The sequence below is a fragment of the Eumetopias jubatus genome, unplaced genomic scaffold, assembly GCF_037043125.1.
Source record: "Eumetopias jubatus isolate StellerSeaLion01/CBP00866 unplaced genomic scaffold, mEumJub1_p1.0 scaffold_15, whole genome shotgun sequence".
In the NCBI taxonomy this organism is placed as follows: Eukaryota; Metazoa; Chordata; class Mammalia; order Carnivora; family Otariidae; genus Eumetopias; species Eumetopias jubatus.
Window position 1 is genome coordinate 87,664,092 of NW_028274821.1, and position 17,925 is coordinate 87,682,016.

Here is a 17,925-nt window from a genome sequence, read left to right on the forward strand (position 1 = left end):
TGCTGGCTTGTGTTCTTTGTGGAGTTCAGGGAAAGGGGAAATCTTGAACACTGGGTTGCAGGGGTGGGCAAGGGCCCAGCCATCGCTCCGGTGCTGTAAGGAGTGGCGGTAAAAGGCCCCATCCTTCGCAAGGCCTACTGGGAAGGCACCTGGGGGGTTCACAAATTCTCATCCTGGGAAGCCCGCTCTGCCCACTAGGGGGCAGGGGCACCGACTCGGCCTGGAGGGAGGATTGGGTGCTGGGACCCTGTTTTCCCTCCCCAGGATTAGATCAGGCTTCTGAGCCTCTGGGCCATTAGGGCAGGAATGCCCCTGAGAGTCCCAGGGCAGAGCCCCCTGCGGTCCCCCAGGCGTCCCCAAGCAGCATGGGGGTGACAGGCCTGGCCCACCTCTAACAGCTCCGCTCAGGCTCAGACACACTGGGGCTCCGCACAATCCAGAAGCCTGCCCTCTGCTGGCAAGATCTCCTCCCTGTTCCATGCCCACAGCACAGACCCCAGTCCCTGGTGGCCAGTGACCAGAAACAGGCACCCACAAGGCCAAGTATGGCTAAATCCTTTTATTCTGAAATAAAAAGCAAACCCACAGGAGTCGAATCACCAGGGCAGAACCCCGTCCCCGCCTCCTTCTTCTGTCTTCCTCTGTCCTATGCTATCAATAAATAAGTGTCCCCATTCCCCAAATATTTAATAGAACTTGCTCCCCATTTGCCAGCTCTAACCTCTGCTATGATACAGGGGCTGCCCGATCCCCAGAATATACAAAATGTTACAGAAGTACAGTATATACACTGAGGGGGGAGCCCACCCCGCCAGCAGCTTATATATGCCTTTGCTGGGCCTCAGAGAGGCTTGGGAGAGTGCTGCCCAGTCGTCTAGCGGGACAGGGGGGCACTTGTGCCCCAAAGTGCCTCTGAATAGAGGATGCATGAGCCCCTCTGAATGAAGGACTGCATGGTGGGGGTGAGGAGGTCACCAGGGAGCCCCTGCTCCCCAAGAGAGGGACCCCGAGAGGGAGCCTCCTAAATAAACTCTATATCTATTGAGCCTCCGGCTCTTTGTTTTTCTGGAACCATGAATAGTCCAGATATAAAGACACAGCTCTCGCCAAGGTGGCAAGTGGGTCTGCACCGATTTATCTCCCCCCATTAGGGGGCCTATCATACCCCTTTAGGGGTTCTATCTTGCTAGTGTAGGAGAAAAGGGTGACTGGGAAGGAATGATAGGGTGGTAGGGACAGGGTGGGGGCAGAGCCCCCGGCCCCATTTCTTCAGATTTTGCTTGTTGGTGACAGGTGCTTAAATCACCATGATCTTCACCTCGTCATTGTCATCAGCCCGGTAGAAGAAGGGGATGCAGGGGTTGTTGCCCAAGCCTGGGCGTTCCTGGGGGTTCTGGATCTCACGCAGCAGCTGCATGATCTGCTGTGCAGTGGGGTTTTCAGGGGCACTGCGGCCCACCAGGGCCTCTCCCTGGGGAGGTGCCACACTATCATTGTCAGCCAGGCTCACCTCTCGAAGATCTTCGGGGGGAGAGAGAGGCAGGGCTCTGAGTGCTGTGCAAGCTCTCCCCGCCCCCCCTCAACCCACCCGCCCCCGAGGGCTCTACTCACCACCCTGGCCATTGGCATCGCCAAGCTCTTGGGCTGGAGGTGCTGCAGTGGGCTCCCCAGCAGGGTTCTGGACAGTGGCCAGGAGCTTGCCCTGCCACTCATTGCGCTCGCCTACCAGGCGGAGCACTAGCTCCTGCAGCTCCAGCAATTTGACCTGGAGGGAGAGGTGCTGAGCCCCCGCGAGGCCCATCCCTGCCCCGCACACCACTCCCAAGGACGCGCAGGGCCCCTACCTTCATCTCCTCCTTGTCTTGAGCCAGCCGGCTAATGTACTCCTCCTTCTCCCGGTGCCGCTCCTTGAGCAATGCCCTCTGACTCTGGTAAAGGGCTATATACTCTCCTGCGGGCGGGTGGGCAGATGGGCGGCCGCTCAGGCTCTCGCCCCATCCCAGAGCTCCTGCCCCGTGCCGGCCCCGGGTGCTGGCCCTCCCGCTCACCAATAGTGTCCGTCTCTCCCGAAAGCTGGATGCAGCGATGCTCCAGCTCTTCCACCCGCTCCTTCAGCTCCACTTTCTCCTGCATGAGCTCCATGAATCGGTTCTGCGGCCAGAGCAGCGGGGGTCAGGGCGCGCCAGCCCGCCTGGGCCATCCCACCCTTGCCGGCCGAGCCGCAAGAGATTCGCTCACCTGCAGCTTGTCCATGGCCGCCTGGAGGGCCTGGTGGGTCTCCCCAGGCACACTGTCGCCTCCACTCCCGGGGGCCGCGGCCATGTCCGGCACGTGCGGGCCCGGGGCCACCAGGTGAGCCAGGCGTTGGCAGCGCAGCCTTTGGTCCTTCAGCTGCCCACGCAGCCGGGCCTGCTCCTCCTCGGCGCCGGCTAGGGCCGAGTTAAAAAACGCCACCTGCGGGCAAGATGTGCTTTTGTGGGGGGGGGCTACTCAGGGTGAACACGGGGGTGGAAAGGAGCTCCTCCTCCCCCGGCCTCAGCGGGCCGGGCCCACCCGTGGTTCAAGAATGGTGCCACAGCTGACCACTGGCTCCCAGGGGTATCGGGGGTCAAGAGAAGTCGAGGGAGGCAAACCAAGAGGCAAGAAGGGTGCCCGGGGCAGGTGGGGGGGGGGAACCTCAGAGGGAAGCAGGAAGGTGGCACAGGGAAGGAAGGGGCAACGGCGGGGGTCCGCTTACCATGGCCTCTCGGCTCTCCAGGCCCTCCGGCACGCTCAGCTTGGGCCGGGCAGCCTCCTCGTGCTGTTCCTCACTGTCCAGGTCGTCTCCTGTCGGGGCAGCCGGAGGCTCCTCAGACAACCCAATAGGGGAGGTGGAGCGGGCCGGGGAGGAAAGCTCGGGGCCGGCTCCGCCCCGCCTTCCTGTGTGACCTCGGGCCAGCCCATCCCCAGAGGAGAAGGAGCCACTGTCCTAAAGGTCCCTTCGCGCTCAATTCAGTGCTGCTCAAAGTCGCCCTCTTCCTTGGGCTCTGTCCCCTTCCCCTGGGCACCCCCACTTACCTTCCCCAGGCATAGCCATGAGGCTCAGCTGGGCCTGGAGCTGCTGGTTCTGCTGGGTGGCAGCTTCCAGGCGTCCCTGAGGGGCCAGGAAAGAGTAAGAAGGGACACAGGTGGCAGGTCCTCCCCTTGGGGGCCCAGCACTCGAACCCCCTCACCTGGGTCTCCTCTAACTCTTGGCGGGTCTTCTCGGCCGCCACCTTGACCTGAACATCCTCGTGCTGCAGCCGGTCCATGAGCTGGGTCTGCAGCAGGACCTGCTTGTGCAGCAACTCCTTGTCGGAAGCCATCTGCTGGTAGGCGGCCACGTGCTGCTGACAGGCGGCCACATACTGTTGCAGGTGGCTCACGTACTGGTCCCGCTGCTGCTGCAGGCTCTCAGCCTCCCGGCTCTTCAGCTCCACCTGCGGGAAGACCCTGAGACTGAGGCTGTGGTGGCCGTGGCTTGTTGCGGGGGGATGGGGGGGAGATTCGGAGCCCAGGCTGGGGAGATGGGAGTGGGGGGGGGTTAGGCCTGCCGCCCGCCTGGGCCCCTGGCTCCTTCGCTCCAGGACCAAAGTCACTGCCCCCACCCCCCGCCCAGAGCCCCACACCTCCCTCACCTGGCCTCACACCTCATGACAGCCCTCCTTTTTAACTTTAGTGGAAAATCAAAGAGTCAAAGCACGCCAACTGACATCTAAGTGTGCCCTGAATGCCTCACTTTACAGGCATGCTTCTCCCTTAATCCTCAATACCTCCGTGAGCAAAATGCTAATCTCCCTTTTAGATGACACTGAGGCTGAGAGATGAGAAGCGAACAGTGACCAGTGGAGCTGCGGGCAGCATCCAGGGCTGAATCCGAGAAGCTGCCCACGGCACACCATCTCTTGCCCTCTGGTCAGGGGCTCGAGGTCTCTGGCCGCGGCAACGACCTCCATTCGGCCCAGGACTACCCACTCCATAAAGTCAGAGAGCAGGGGGCAAGAAGGAGCCTGTGCCACAGGCAGGCTGGGAAGGACCCTGGAGTCACATGCCCCCCACCCCCTGGCTGGAGCTGCCTGTCCTGGCCGGAGCTGCCTGTCCTGGCCAAGCCTCCCACTCTCCAGGTGGGTGTCTGTCCCCCAGGCTCCTCGGCCAGCGCGGGGGTTACCGTCTCCTTCAGCTCCCCCAGCTTCTCCTGCAGCTGGCCCAGCTTCTTGGCCAGCTCCTTCTTGACATGCTGCTCCGACTGCAGCGCGGTGGTAACCTCCATGTTCTCGTTGGACTGGACAGAGAGGAGGAGTCAGTGGCCACCCGGCGCAGCTGGAGACCCCAGGACATGCTGTCTGCCTCCCACAGCTCATCTGAGCAGGGCTCTCTAGCTCACAGGGTGCCTTCATGGGGACCCATGTCAAGTGGGGTCCATACCCCCCTCCCCAGTTTTACAGGTGGGGAGACAGAGGCCCAGAGGGGTTCAGTGTCTCGCCCTGTGCCAGGGACCAGGCCAGGGAGGAAGGGCTGCGCACCAGCCTGACAAAGCCGTTCTGCAGCTCAGCCAGCTGCTCCTTGAGCTCGCGGTTCTGGGAGAGCGCGCGGCTGATGGTGGTGCGGTCATTCTGCATGGTCTCCAGAATCTGCTTGCGCTCTTCGGCCTGCTCGCCCCAGCACTCAGCGGCGCGCTCCAGCTCCAGCAGCCGCTGCTCCTGCTCCTGGTTCAGGCGACTCAGACCTTCGTTGTCTTTCACCTGGGCCTGCAGCTGCCCCGCCAGGATCTCCAGTTCCTTCTGCAGGTGCTCAGCCTCTTCGTGGAGCCGCTGCTCCTCCTCCGAGGGCCCAGCTGGGGGCTCCAGGGCTGGGGGCACCGCTGAGAGGGGGCACACAGGAGGGGCCTCTCACCTCTGTGCCTCCCAAAACCCCCACTTCTTGGTCCACAGCTCCTAACTGGGCCTCGTCACCCCAAACCTTGGCCTCCTGGCTAACAGTCCCCTCACACCCATGGGACGTGCAATCTTTCAAGATAATTTGGAATAGAGTTCCTTAGGTTTTTCTGCTCGAGACAACTCTGGGTGGTGGCCAGTGGGCGCTCCACCCGGACTGGCCAACTCCTGGTACAGACCTCCTTCCCTTGGCCACAGTCCCCTTCCAACCACCCACATCCCTGGGGGCATTCGAAGGCACCCTCACCAGCCCTCTGCCACCAATCCTGCTCCCAGATCCTCCAGCCCCAGCTTACCTATCTGGTTCTTCAGTTCGGCCACACTGGCCTCCAGTTCCTGCACCTGATTCACGCTGTGCTCCTTCTCTTCCCTCAATTTGTGCATCTGCCCAAAGCACAGGGGGGAGGGGCGTGTGGGGGGCGGGAAGAGAGGACCATCGCCCTCTCTACCCCTCCCCCCTGTAAAAACTAGACAGCTGCCTCTGGCTGCACACAGCAAGTGACAGGGTTCCCATTTTACTGATGCCTGGGAAAGATCACGTGACCTGTCTAAGGCGGGGGGGGGGGGGGCCGAAGGTCACATCTCACCTGTTCAGACATCTGCTTCATCCTCTGCTGCCAAATGGCATTATCCTCCTTCAGATTCTCTGCATACTGGTCTCTCTCCAGTTGCAGTTGCTTTAGTGAATCTTTCAGCTGCAAGAAGGGGCGCAGAAGTTAGCAGGGGCTGTCACTGTGCCTCACGGGCTCCTGGGCACCTGGGGTCACCCTCCTCCCACCCCCCTCGCTCTGCAAGCCCTCACCTGCCCTACACGGGCCTCCAGCTGTGCCCGGTCTTCCAGGGCCTGCTGTAACTCCTGGCTGCTATCAGGGATTTTCGATTGACTAGAAAACTGGAGAATGAAAGATGAAAAGGTTAGCTGTGGGGAGCCCAGGTGTACCACACAAGGCCCCCCCACAAAAGGGCCTGAGCTGGGATAACGTACAACTTGGGATCGATGAAGATCTCTATGCTCACACTGTTAGTACGGCATCCGTAGGCTTTCTGTTAACTAAATACTCATTGTAAGTGTTCCTCTAGCTCCCAATCCCCCCGACCTGGTGTACATCCTTCCAGATCCTTTTCTGGTTATAGTGAATAAGGCTACAAACTGGTCCAGGTCCTAGAACTGGGGCAGTCAGGGCACAGAGTGCGGGCGTCCATCAACTTCAGGGCAACCTCAAGTCCTCACTTTCTATCTCTAGCGGGCCATTTATTAGACTGCCCATCACAGGGACGGGCCACAGAGGCAACATTCAATTAACACTTGCTGAGAGGATGGGTGGCCAGACAGGTGGATGGGTGGAGAGCTCTGTCTGCTGCCCAGGCCAGACCAAATTTGGAGCTCTAAGAAATCGGGTCCCATATCCAGGAGAAAGCAATCAGGAGGGTGACAGACCACATGAGCAATAGCTGTGTAGCTTGGAAGAGACGAGGGAGCGACAAGGAATCTGCGCACACACACACACGCCCCCACCCCCCACCCCACTCCCACCGCCAGTATCGGAAGGTCTGTCTTGGGAAAGAGACGAGATTTTTCCTGTGTTGATCGGGAGGTTAAGAGCCCCACCGAGGGATGCGACCTGAAGGCAGAGGATGGCTCAGTGTGAAGAAATTCTGACGGAGGGGGGCTCTCTGGCCCTGGTGGCCCGCCCTCCGAGAGGAAGCAGACAGACTCATGGGCTAGCCTTATGCCTGCCACCTGTACAACAATGGTTTTCACCCAGGATGCTTTAAAAAAACAAAAATAAGGGCGCCTGGGTGGCTCAGTTGGTTAAGCGACTGCCTTCGGCTCAGGTCATGATCCTGGAGTCCCTGGATCGAGTCCCGCATCAGGCTCCCTGCTCAGCGGGGAGTCTGCTTCTCCCTCTGACCCTCTTCCCTCTTATGCTCTCTATCTCTCATTCTCTCTCTCTCAAGTAAATAAATAAAATCTTTTAAAAAAAAATACATAAAAAATAAAAAATAAAAATAAAAAACCAAAAATAAAAAAGCCCTATCCCTGAGATTCTGATGCCACAGATCTGGGCCAAGCCTCGATTTGTAGATTTTGATCAGTGTTTGGAGCAGCATTCTGTGGCGGTGCCAGAGCAAGGATCCAAATCTTCCAGCTCGTGGCTGGAGGCCGCCCACTACGATCCCGGGAGACAGCGGCCCCCGATGGTTGGGGCTCGGGCCTTACCTGCTGCAGCAGGAGCTCCGACATCTCCAGTTTCTTCTGCAGCTCCTCCATCCTGAGCTGCATGCCCGCCTTCTCATTTACCAGCACTCGAAGCTTCTCGTCCAGTTCCGAGTTCTGCTGCTGCAGGTCCTCGTTGTTTTTGCTGTGGCCACAGGTGGCCAGGAAAGGCCCACCAGCACAGGACAGAAGGGAGCCCTCTGGTGACCGACCGGCCACACGTGCCTCAGAGCCACAGGACAGGGGCGCTGGCAGGGGCCCCCGGCAGCAAGAGGCCCCAGCGGCAGGCCAGAGGGAAGACCTGAGCGGCCTGAGGCCATGGCCTGCGCTGGTGGCACCGCTGGGCCCAGCTCTGCACGGGTCCTAGGCCGTAGGAACCGCCCCCCCCACCCCCACCCCCACGCCCCTCCGGCTTCCCAGCCCGCAGCCCGCAGCCCGCAGCCCGCAGCCCGCAGCCCGCAGCCGTCCTACTTGTTTTTGTATAACTCCAGCTTCAGGGCATCTCGTTCTTTGGTTAAGTCTTTGTTGTGCTGCGAACACAGAAAGGCGGGGTCAGGCGCGGACACGGGGAGAGTGCGGAGGGCGGACTATCAGCTACCCTTGACACTTCGTTCAAAGCCTTTCCAAGCCCACGCTCTCATTCGCCTCGGAAAAGAGCCCGGGAAGGGTGGGAGGGACTCCCGGCTGGCCAGCAGAGGTCCGGACAGAGGGGGTGGCACTGCTACCAGGCCCGAGCAGCATTGTGACTGGTCCTTCCCTGAGCCAGTCAGCAGGCACCAGGCTAAGGATCGCGTTCAAGCCTTGCGACCACCGCATGGGGCAGGCCCGACTGTGTCTGTTTTACAGGTGAACGCAGATCGTTACAGGTGAAGTCGTTTGCCTGCAATCCCCAGCAGAGCTGGAATTAAACATCCAGTCTGTCTGATTCTTCACCCAGTTTCTCCCTGCAGTGGGGGAGCAGATCCAAGGAGTGGAATTAAATTTGCATTGGGATCTTCTGTCTCTTTTTTGAATGATCTATTCATAGGCCCAGCACTCATGAAGGTACAGAGGTGACAGGTCTCCCAGAGCTACTCTGTTCCTCTCCCTGGGTTTTTATAAACCCTTTCATGCACCTTCTATCTATTACACACATGCTTCCCTTCCTACACAAATGGTAACATACTAAAAGTACTGTCCTGTACTCGGCCAAGGCCCAGAGCCGGTGACCGGCAGGGCTGGCTCTCTGGCTCTGGGCTCTGCATTCAGTGCTCGCTCCAGAAAACAGCCCCCACCACTGCCAATTACCTCAAGACAGCCAGCTCAGCCCTGCGTTTCTTCTAACAACTTTACAGTAGCGAGAAAGGGCCCGTGCTGCCTTCTGGGCAGTAAGACATTCCACCATGTGGGAGGGACCTGTCGGGGAAGCTGCAACTCCCGCGGATGGGTCCCATGAGGGGCTTACCCTGTCCACCTGTTTCTGCTGTGTGGAGACAGCAGACAGGGTGCGCTCCAGTTCTCCAACGCGCTGGCGGGAAGACTGCAGGCGACTAGCAAGATCTTCAGACTCTCCTAGAATGACAGAGTTTGAAATGGAACCCAGGAAGGAATCCCACCCAAGGCCTACCAACATGCCAGGCTGAGGGATGGGAGGGTGTCTAGACCCCCACCTGCTTTCTGCCTGGCCGCCTGCTGTGTATGGGCCAGGGCTGTCTGTAGTTCAGTCTTCTCAGACACGAGAATTCCTATGGTCTGAATGTGAACCTTTGGGAGAGAAGGCAAAGGGGCGCTGAAGAGGAGGGAAGGAAGCGTTTCCTGGGGGGTGGGAGGGAGACCTCGGCTCCACACACCTGCAGCTGCTCCCTTAGAGACCCCTGTTCCTTTGCAAGCTTCTGCTCAAACTCCTTCTTCTCCTGCAGGAAGGAGGACACACAACATCCCTGACTGGGAGGAGGCAGAGATGAAACAGCAATGCTCCCAGAATGCCACCGATGGCCCAGGACAGGCTCAACAATGTGGCCAGATCGGGGGCGGGTTGGGGGGGGGGCAACGGATGGGGGGCAGGGGATGGGGAAGGGGTGGGGGACGAGGGGGCCTTTTATTCCTCCAGGCTAGGAGCAGACCAAGACGAGAATGGGCCTCTACATCTGAATCCTCCCCAAACCCATCTGCCATGTAATCAGCAAAGAAATCACGTTACTTTTTCCAGTTGATCCAAGGTTTCCTGGTTCTGCTGTTTCTGTGGGGAGAGTCAAAGGAAGGTAACTCAGTCTGTCCCCCTTTACTACCCTCCCCACACCAAGACGGAGGATGGGCAGGGGCCAGGGACGGGTTTTAAAGGGAAAGTTCACGGGGACATGAACTGACAGACTCTCCTCAAGCTCCCAAGGAAAGAGACTTTGGGTCTTAAGTGGCTTTGCTCACAGCTATGCAAGTGAGAGTCTGGATCCAGATGCCCATGAAAGGACAAGGACCTAAACCTCTAGAAATGGGAGTTGAGAAGCGAGACTAGACTACCCTTCTGTCAGCTCGTGGTTCGGAAGGGTGCATTCATTCACAAATATTTGCTGAGCATGCCCCCGCCCCAGGCCAGGTTCTGTTCTTAATAGCAGGGATACAGGAATGAGAAGGACCTGATTTTCTGAGCTAAAAGGGACCTTGGCCACCTCTAATTCTACCTCCTCAGGAAACGGAAGCCCAGAGAGGAAAGGTGACTTTGTCCGAGTTGAAAGATGGAGCAAATTAGGGGCTGAGAGTCAAGGCTGGAGCGCACCAGTCAAACCAGTGCTTCCTCCAGAGGCAAGAGCCCCGGGGCAAGTATGGGGAGGACCCAAGCGGGGGTGTCTGGAGAACAGAGAGGAGGCAAAGAGGGCAGCCACAGAGAGCCATGCTGCATGCTCCGTGCTCCGGGGTCCCTCCAATGGAGACTTAGGCCCCCCGGCACCCCATTCTCCCTTGGCACCAGGGGCCCCCAGCCCCTTTCTTCAGAGCCCCAGGGAGAAACTGGAGCCCCAGACTGGCAGTGTGGAATCAGGGGACCCCACTGGACTCTTACCAATTCCTCTATCTTGCTACTGAGTTGTTTGTTTGTTAGATTGCTGGAATCCAGGGCTAGTGAGAGCTCTTGGTACCGGCTCTGAGGCGCATGCACAGGAGGAGGAGGAGTTGGACGAGGGCGGGGTGGGGGGGAGAGGTAGAGAGAGCAGTCATTAGGGTTGGGGGCTGTCTGCGCTGTCTCAGCTGGCAGCGGGGCACCCAGCCCCCACTGTGGGAGGAGGTGGGGGGGTGCTGGCCTGCAGGGTCACTGAGCCACGGTCCAGACCCACTTACCTCCAGATCCTTCATATTAGTAGACGCTGCCAGGCCCTCTCCATTGATGTAGGCTGAAGGCTAGGAGACACGAAAGGGCCCACATGGAGGTGTGCTCTGCCCCCGCCTCCGGACCTAAGCCGCCCGACCCCCTGGCCCGCCCGTCAGCTGCAGACCGTTGTGCCTAACCCCTTTGGGCCAACTCCTCCTGGTTCTTATCTCCCCCCTCATCCGTCCCCTCCCAGGCAGCTCTCATCCTGTGCTTCCTGCAGAGGGAGCAAATACCGTCACCAGCTTCGGCTTTGAGGTCCGACCCCTTCATCTGGGGAGCTTCAAAGATGACTCAGAGGAGTCCCGCCGAGCTGAACGTCGCCCAGCGAGCTGGCTGCCCCTGGGCTCTTCCGTCCCTCTTGGGAACCTCCGCCTCATTCTTTCCGTCATATCCCCCCACCTACCCCCCACCTTGGGTTTCAAGTCCTGGGGTACCTCAGACACAAGACCATTGAGCTGCTGAGATAGCTGTCGCAGGCTCTCGGTAGATGACACACATCTGGGGACGAACACAGGAGTCAGGGGTGCAGGAGGCTCAATGGGAAAGAGGGGTTCGCGGTCAGTGGCCTACCCCGACTCCCTCGGCCTAGGGACTGCTGCCCCCACAGGAGATACTCACTTGCTTTCATCCATGAGGAAAGGGCCATTTTCTGCATCATGACTCTGCTCAGGAAGAAACACATGAGGTGGTCACTCAATTGCTGGTAAGACCACCCAGGGGTGGGGGGAGGCAAGCATCCTCTGACAACCTGCCAGCTCCCCAGACTTCAGGGAAAGACCTGGTCTCGGCCTGCCCCACCTCAGTCCTCCGGAAGGAACCAAGCTCCCTGAAGAAAGGGGAAGAGGACCCAAAGCAGGTCCAGTCCTCTCGTGGGGGGGTGGTGAACATCGAGTGGGGCGGCAGGCAAAGGGCGAGGAGGCACAAACCTGAACTGACGCCATGCTAGTGACACGGGGGGACTAGCACAGCGGGAAGGGACACCATCAGGTGACACGGTGTCATCAACAGTCGGTGCGGCAGGAGCGGCGCAGTCTTTGGGCGCCTGTCACAGAACAGAGAAAGGGGTTAGGGGCCATGCGGGTAAGAAGGCGCCTTGCTGCCACGGACGCAGGGGTGCAGAGCGGGCAGGACAGGTGTTGCTGTGGTCAGAGTGACAGTCACACATGCTGGGAGCCACTCTGGAGGGCGGCCATGACTCGCCCGAGCTGAGGGCCGCTCTGCAGCCTTCTGGACGGCCAAAGCTCAAAGCAGGGTCTGCGCGACCTCCTTCCTCAACATGGGCGCCTTGTTCTCCGTGGAGCTCAGCAAGAGACATTATCAGGCTCTGACCTGCAACAGCCACAGCAGGTGGAAAACAGGGGTGCCCAGTCAGGGAGAAGGAAGGCACTGTTCTTCTGGAATGCCAGAGTGACCCTCACCCTGGGCCCTGCCAGGCAGAGGGTGGTGGTGATGAAGGACGTGGTCAATGCCACTACCTGCCTCCTTCCTCTCTGCTCTCTTTTCCTTTCCCCCTTCTTTTCCCCAGCTACTGGCCATATTATTTGCCCAATTCAGGCCTTCTCTGGGAAAGAAGCTACCTAACTAGATGCCTCACCCTACTCCTGCAGGTAAAAAGAAAAACACGGCCGCTAGCCCCACTCCAACCTCCTAGCTCCGAAACACCTACCCAGCTGAGGACCACCGTGAGAAACCAGAGCTAGGACGTCTACCCTCTGACTCTTGGTATCCTGGAAAACAATCCTGTGACTGGGGACAAGAAGCCATGGAGAAACGGCTCCCTCTTCCCCACCTGGACCCACCTGCTTGACCAGGGCCCCACCCAGCCTCTTCCTGGGCTCAGGCCTGACAGCCCAAGCATGTAGCTCTACTGATCTGATGTCTGACAAGGAGCAAAGATGAGCAGAGAGACGGGGAAGATGGCCGACAAGCTCGAGTTTGAAGAGGGGAGCACACCAGGGAGCCAAGGCCTGGCCAGCGAGGCTGGGGCCTGGAGGAAGAGGGACCCAGGGCTGGCTGTTCTCTGGACCCAACAGCCCTGGCCTCTGAAAAGTCAACTCTACTGCCCTCCTTAGAGCAAGTGCTGCAAAGCCCAGGAAGCTGAGGACGAATCAAGCAATCTGCATGTTTACTATCCAGGCTGTGACCTTTGACCCCAGGACCTGGCGTTGCCTTGCCAACTTGTCAATAGAATCTCCCAGGTAAGAGCAGAGTCTCAGCGGCTAGCAGGGCTTGAGACTTTGGGGGAGGTGGGCACTTCTAGCCCTGGGCCCTGGCAAGCTCTGGGTGCCTCCTGGCATCCTGGGTTCCCATGGATCCCTAGCACTAGACACAAGAACGTTCAGAAAAGGAAGAAAGTAATTTTCTGAGGACTTAAATAAATGTAACACGCCGATTTTAAGATCGACCCAGTTATTTCACAATTTTAGGCATTATAGCAAAAGTATGGAGTATTTAAAAAATCACTCTCCACTCCCCCAACTGTCCCATTCCATTAAAATTTTATTTCTCCATGAGTCCCCATTTCTGGAAATGCTGTCAGCTCTGTTCAGGATCCTGTAACCACAAGCCTGCATTGCGGGAACAGAAAACTTAAGTGGGAAACAGCCACTGATACAGAGAGGATTTAAAAACCACAAGAAAGATCTGGGTCTTCGTTTCCAGGACAACAGAGGGGTGTGGGCACAGAATCTTAGCACTCAGGGCAAATGCCAGCTTCAGGAGTCCTCTAGGCCTGGGCTCCCTTCCCTGTGCCCCTCAGCAGCTCCTCTGAGATCACAATGTGAGTCACTGCACCTGGACAGACCCGACCACCCAGGCATGAGTGGTCCCAGTGGGTGAAAGCCTCTCGCACCAGCATCCAGAGCTCTGTCCCCGCCCTCTCCCCATGCCCATCTCTTGCAGGACCTGGCCGCATTTCAGCCCTACCCTCCTCCCCTCACACCGGCCTGGCCGGTGTCCCAGGACAAAGTGTGAACATCATGTCCAGAAAACCCACCCAGGCTCCCTTTCTGGGAGATGCTCTGTAAGCTCATAATGCTGGCTGTTACCTGCATCCCGCCCTCCCTCTGCCTGGGACTCCCACTTTCCCCACTCTCCATCTGGATAAATGCTACCCACCTGTAATCTTCAAACCAGTCTCGAGTCCATTTAGAACCAACCCTGCCCTCAGTTGGGCACTTGGAACGTTGCCACGGTCTACCTTTGCTTCTTGCAGTAGGGTCTGCCTCCCTCAGTGTGCATTCGACCTAGTTTACCTCTTTTCTCGAGCACCTAGCCAACCGCCTCCCCTAGCAAGGGCCACTGAATACACAGCCAAATGTCCAGTTGATTTTTAAGAGAGAATGGGGGAGGGGGGCGCCTGGGTGGCTCAGTCATTAAGCGTCTGCCTTTGGCCTCAGGTCATGGTCCCAGGGTTCTGGGATCAAGCCCCGCATCGGGCTCCCTGCTTGTCGAGGGGCCTGCTTCTCTCCCACTCCCCCTGCTTGTGTTCCCTCTCTCGCTGTGTCTCTCTTTGTCAAATAAATGAATAAAATCTTTAAAAATAAATAAATAAAAAATAAAAGACAACAGGGGCGGGATGTCCTGTTTGGTTAACCTCATGTGCTTTACAGTTAATTCCTCTGAAAAAATAACCTCGATCCTTGTGACTATAATGTACGCTCCCTTCGTCTTAACCCTACAGTCCCCTACTCTCAAACCAAAATGAAGTCATCCAATTCAAAGAGAGCACAAACTTGGGGATGGGTGCCCAAAAGGCAAGCCTAAAGGTCTGCTTTTATTTACTCTCTCCGAGTCTGACATGCCACTGGGTATTCATACTCAAGGCTTGAAAAGCCCAGATCCCACACACCTGCTCTGGAAGCTCTCCCAAATTACCTTTAAACTTCAAGGTATGTCTCTCCTTCTTCAAGATGATAAAAGATGAGGGGCAAGAAAAACAAGCCAATCAACCAAGCAGGTGAAAAAAGCAGACATGAACAGGCTGAGGGTTAATGACAGCAACATAAAATAAGCCAGAGGCAAAGTATCCCCCAAACCAGAGAAGCCTTGGGGCATGCACAGCTGGGAGAGAGCAAGCCAGAGAGGGGGCTCGGCACTGCCTCACCTGCCACTTGTCCAATGGGGGGAACGCTACCCCATTGGAGCGGTTAAGGTCGGACACCAGCACCTTCAGGATGTCCTGAATCTACAGGCGGCGAGAAGGGAGAAACAAGGGCAAGGGGAGAGAGAAAGTGGCTTAGAGAGAGGTGAGAGAGTCAGGGAAGGAGGAAGAGGAGAGAGGGGAACAAATCCATGGCCCGGGCCGCCTTCCCAAACGGCTACCAGCTGCCTTGCTGGAGGCAGAAATCAGCATACATAGAGGGAAAAGTCCCCTGAACGAGACAGAGAATGCAGTCACCGGCCCAATGCAGCGGTTTTCTTAAGACACTCATGAGAGGGCGCCTGGGTGGCTCAGTTGGTTAAGCGACTGCCTTCGGCTCAGGTCATGGTCCTGGAGTCCCGGGATCGAGTCCTACATTGGGCTCCCTGCTCAGCAGGGAGTCTGCTTCTCCCTCTGACCCTCTTCCTTCTCATTCTCTCTCTCTCTCAAATAAATAAATAAAATCTTTAAAAAAAAAAAAAAAAAAGACACTCATGAGACCCGCTCCTCAGGCCCAGGATGCTGGGGACGAATCTGACAGGAATGTCATCTCCGTTTTAAAACCAGACTTCCAAGGAAGGGTTCGCTTGAACAAAGGGGGCTCCAGCTAGTAGTCTGAAAGACACTGATTTGCTCCAACAATATCATCTTACAGATGAGCCCACTGGGCCCAGGGGAGGAAGTGATTTTCCTGAGGTCGCCCAGCAAGCTGGTGGCAAAGATGGACTTAAAACTCAATGTCCCCTAACCCAAGTGCTTGGGCCTCTCCTCGCTACACCCTGGGCCCCTTCTGTTGCTTTCTAAAGGGACAGCATGATGGCACATGGCTGCTCTCACTGCCTGGCTTCCCTTTTGAGGCTAGGGATGAGCAAAGTCACCAGAACAGTACGTCAAATACCACTACCCTTTACTGAATGTTTACCCTGCACCAGGCCCTGTGCCAGGCCTGCGTGGCTCAGTCAGTTAAATGTCTGATTCTTGATTTCTTTCGGCTCAAGTCACATCTCAGGGTCCTGGGACAGAGCTCTATGTCAGGCTCTGTGCTCAGCCGGGAGTCTGCTTGAGGATTTTCTCTCTCTCCCTCCCTCTCCCTTTGCCCCCACGTCCCCAGCTCTCTCTCTTTAATAAATAAATCTTAAAAAAAAAAAAAAAATCAACCATCTCATTCCAGTGTCACAAGTGTAAATAAGATAACATTACCCCAATTTTACTGATGTGGAAATATATCCCTAGCAGAGACATTATCCCCAGCAAAGGGAGAGGTAGGATTCAAACCTGTACCTGACACTTCCTTCACAATCTTAACCACCACCCTCTACTGCCCCTTGAGCACCCTGGTCCCGGGAGCCTGGCCGGCCAGTACTCACATCCTCGGGAGAGTGACATCCATCAGAAGTGGTTGTCTCTGGACTACTCCCATTTTTGATCTTCCTTTTCTTCTTCGCTCCTGCAGGAATACCAGGGCTGTTCTTCTGCTGATATTCCCTCAACTGCAGAAAAGGAGAGGAGCAGGATTCATGAGAACTCTAATCCCCTGTATTCACATCCAACTTTGTAGTTTACCATATACTCCTACATTCGCCATCTGATTTAATGCCACCAACAGCCCTACAAGGTGTTGTATTTCTCAGCGGCTGCAGACATGGAATGATAACTTGGCTTTAAAAAAAAAAAAGAGGGGGGCAATAATGGAATTTAAACTTAGTCTTCCGACTCCGAGTTCTGGGGTTATGCCAGGAAATCAGCAAGTGCCAAGAGGCAAAACCAGAGGTGGAGATGGAAAAGTAAACATCTGGGTAATCAGACTTTAGAGTCCTTTCCTACACATCTGTTAAAGTGGCACACTGGTACTTAGCAAACTTTTACGTCAACGTATCCTGATGGCAGAAGGCAATGAAGGCGCACACCTAGTGAATGTGGGAACGTAACAGAACGAGGACAACCCAACCACCATTTCGGAGAGAATTCTATTATAATCTTACACATCTGTGCAAACGTCATTCCTAGGTACATTATTATAAAATGACTTTTCTCTGTCAAGAGAATCAAGCACAATTGATGCTTCAGTCCCATATTATTCTGTGGCACTTAGGACACTCCATGTTGAGATGATGATTTGGAGAAGATTCCCACCTATGAAGTTCAGGTTCCAGAGATCTGTTCCACAGAGGATAAGCAGATCTTACTCTAAAGACCACCGATTGAGGGCGACCCTGGTCCCAGAATCATGGGGAATTAAAATGTGAGGTAGAGAATTCAGATTTAAACTGTGAAAGTCTTTCTGGACAGTAGAAACCTAGGAGGAAACCATACTAAAAAAAACACAGTCTCCCCAGTTGTCACCAAGGTGTTATCAACGTTCTGCGATCACTGCTGAAGTCAATGCCTAAGGATGGGGTACAATCTTAGAGTAAGGGCTCCTGAAACCTCTCCCACCCAGGTCCCATAGTCCCCAGTCCCCTTGAAGCTGGGAATTTGTGCCGCGATCAGAGAAACCGGAAAGGGTATGAAAACACTGGAAGACTGGGTAGTAAGATCAAACACCGGGCTCGTGGCGCTAATGACAGTTCCGAGGGGGACTGTGACGTAACTACATTCCACTCCTCCCTACCGACGCCCGAGTCGCCGCTCCGCGGTGGGGGAGGGGAAGGCAGGGCCGGGACCGAGGTCCTCGGAGACCGGGACCGGGCAGGGGAGCCCAGGTCCTCCGGTTCTGGGTGGCTGATGGCGAGGGCCAAGCCCGGAGCGAGGATCCCGGGGGTCACCGGCCCAAAGTCACCCGGGGGCGACGGGCGAGGGCGGGGGCTGGGCTGCCGGGGGGCGGGACTGGCTGAGAAGACTTTGGGGGGGGCGCCAAGGGGCGCCGAGGGGCTCGCCCTGTGTGCCTCAGGGGCAGCACAGACTGGCCACGGTCCGGCCTTCGGAGGGGCCTTTGGCTGGGTCAGGGAGCCGCGACCCGGCACGTTTTACCTTCTTCTTGGCCGCAGCCAGTTTGCTCTGTCGGGTTTCTTCCGACATCCCGGGACGGGGAGGGGGGAAGGGGGGCCACATCATCAAGATCCCGACAACCACCGCAGAACTGCTTCCGGTAGTCACCGCGCTGACTTTGCGACTGAGCCAGGAAAGGAGGGACCCAGGAGTTTCTAGGCAGCAGCTGGGTGGGCCCCTCAATACCTCAATCCTATTGGTCGCTGAGAAAGATGAAAGGGGAGGGGGCGTGGCCAGCCCGCCGCGGGCCTCAAGGGACAGGTGGAGTCACAATGAAAGCTGAGCG

The 17,925-nt window shown here is 57.0% G+C and overlaps 1 protein-coding gene across 1 annotated transcript; it reads right to left on the reverse strand.

Annotated features, from left to right (window-relative positions):
• Positions 1-544: 544 nt before the first annotated feature.
• GOLGA2 (golgin A2) lies at positions 545-17,752 on the reverse strand. Its single transcript, XM_028107760.2, is given in 28 exon segments — positions 545-1,521; positions 1,612-1,765; positions 1,845-1,951; positions 2,049-2,151; positions 2,239-2,454; positions 2,738-2,826; positions 3,058-3,133; positions 3,213-3,458; positions 4,187-4,300; positions 4,542-4,879; positions 5,249-5,336; positions 5,540-5,647; positions 5,755-5,844; positions 7,174-7,315; positions 7,642-7,700; positions 8,615-8,721; positions 8,820-8,913; positions 9,000-9,062; positions 9,350-9,388; positions 10,205-10,285; positions 10,480-10,539; positions 10,945-11,008; positions 11,129-11,172; positions 11,437-11,468; positions 11,471-11,552; positions 14,616-14,696; positions 16,019-16,141; positions 17,622-17,752. Coding segments are annotated over 28 exon segments (3,108 nt in total). The 5' UTR covers positions 17,706-17,752; the 3' UTR covers positions 545-1,297.
• Between the last annotated feature and the right edge of the window lie 173 nt (positions 17,753-17,925).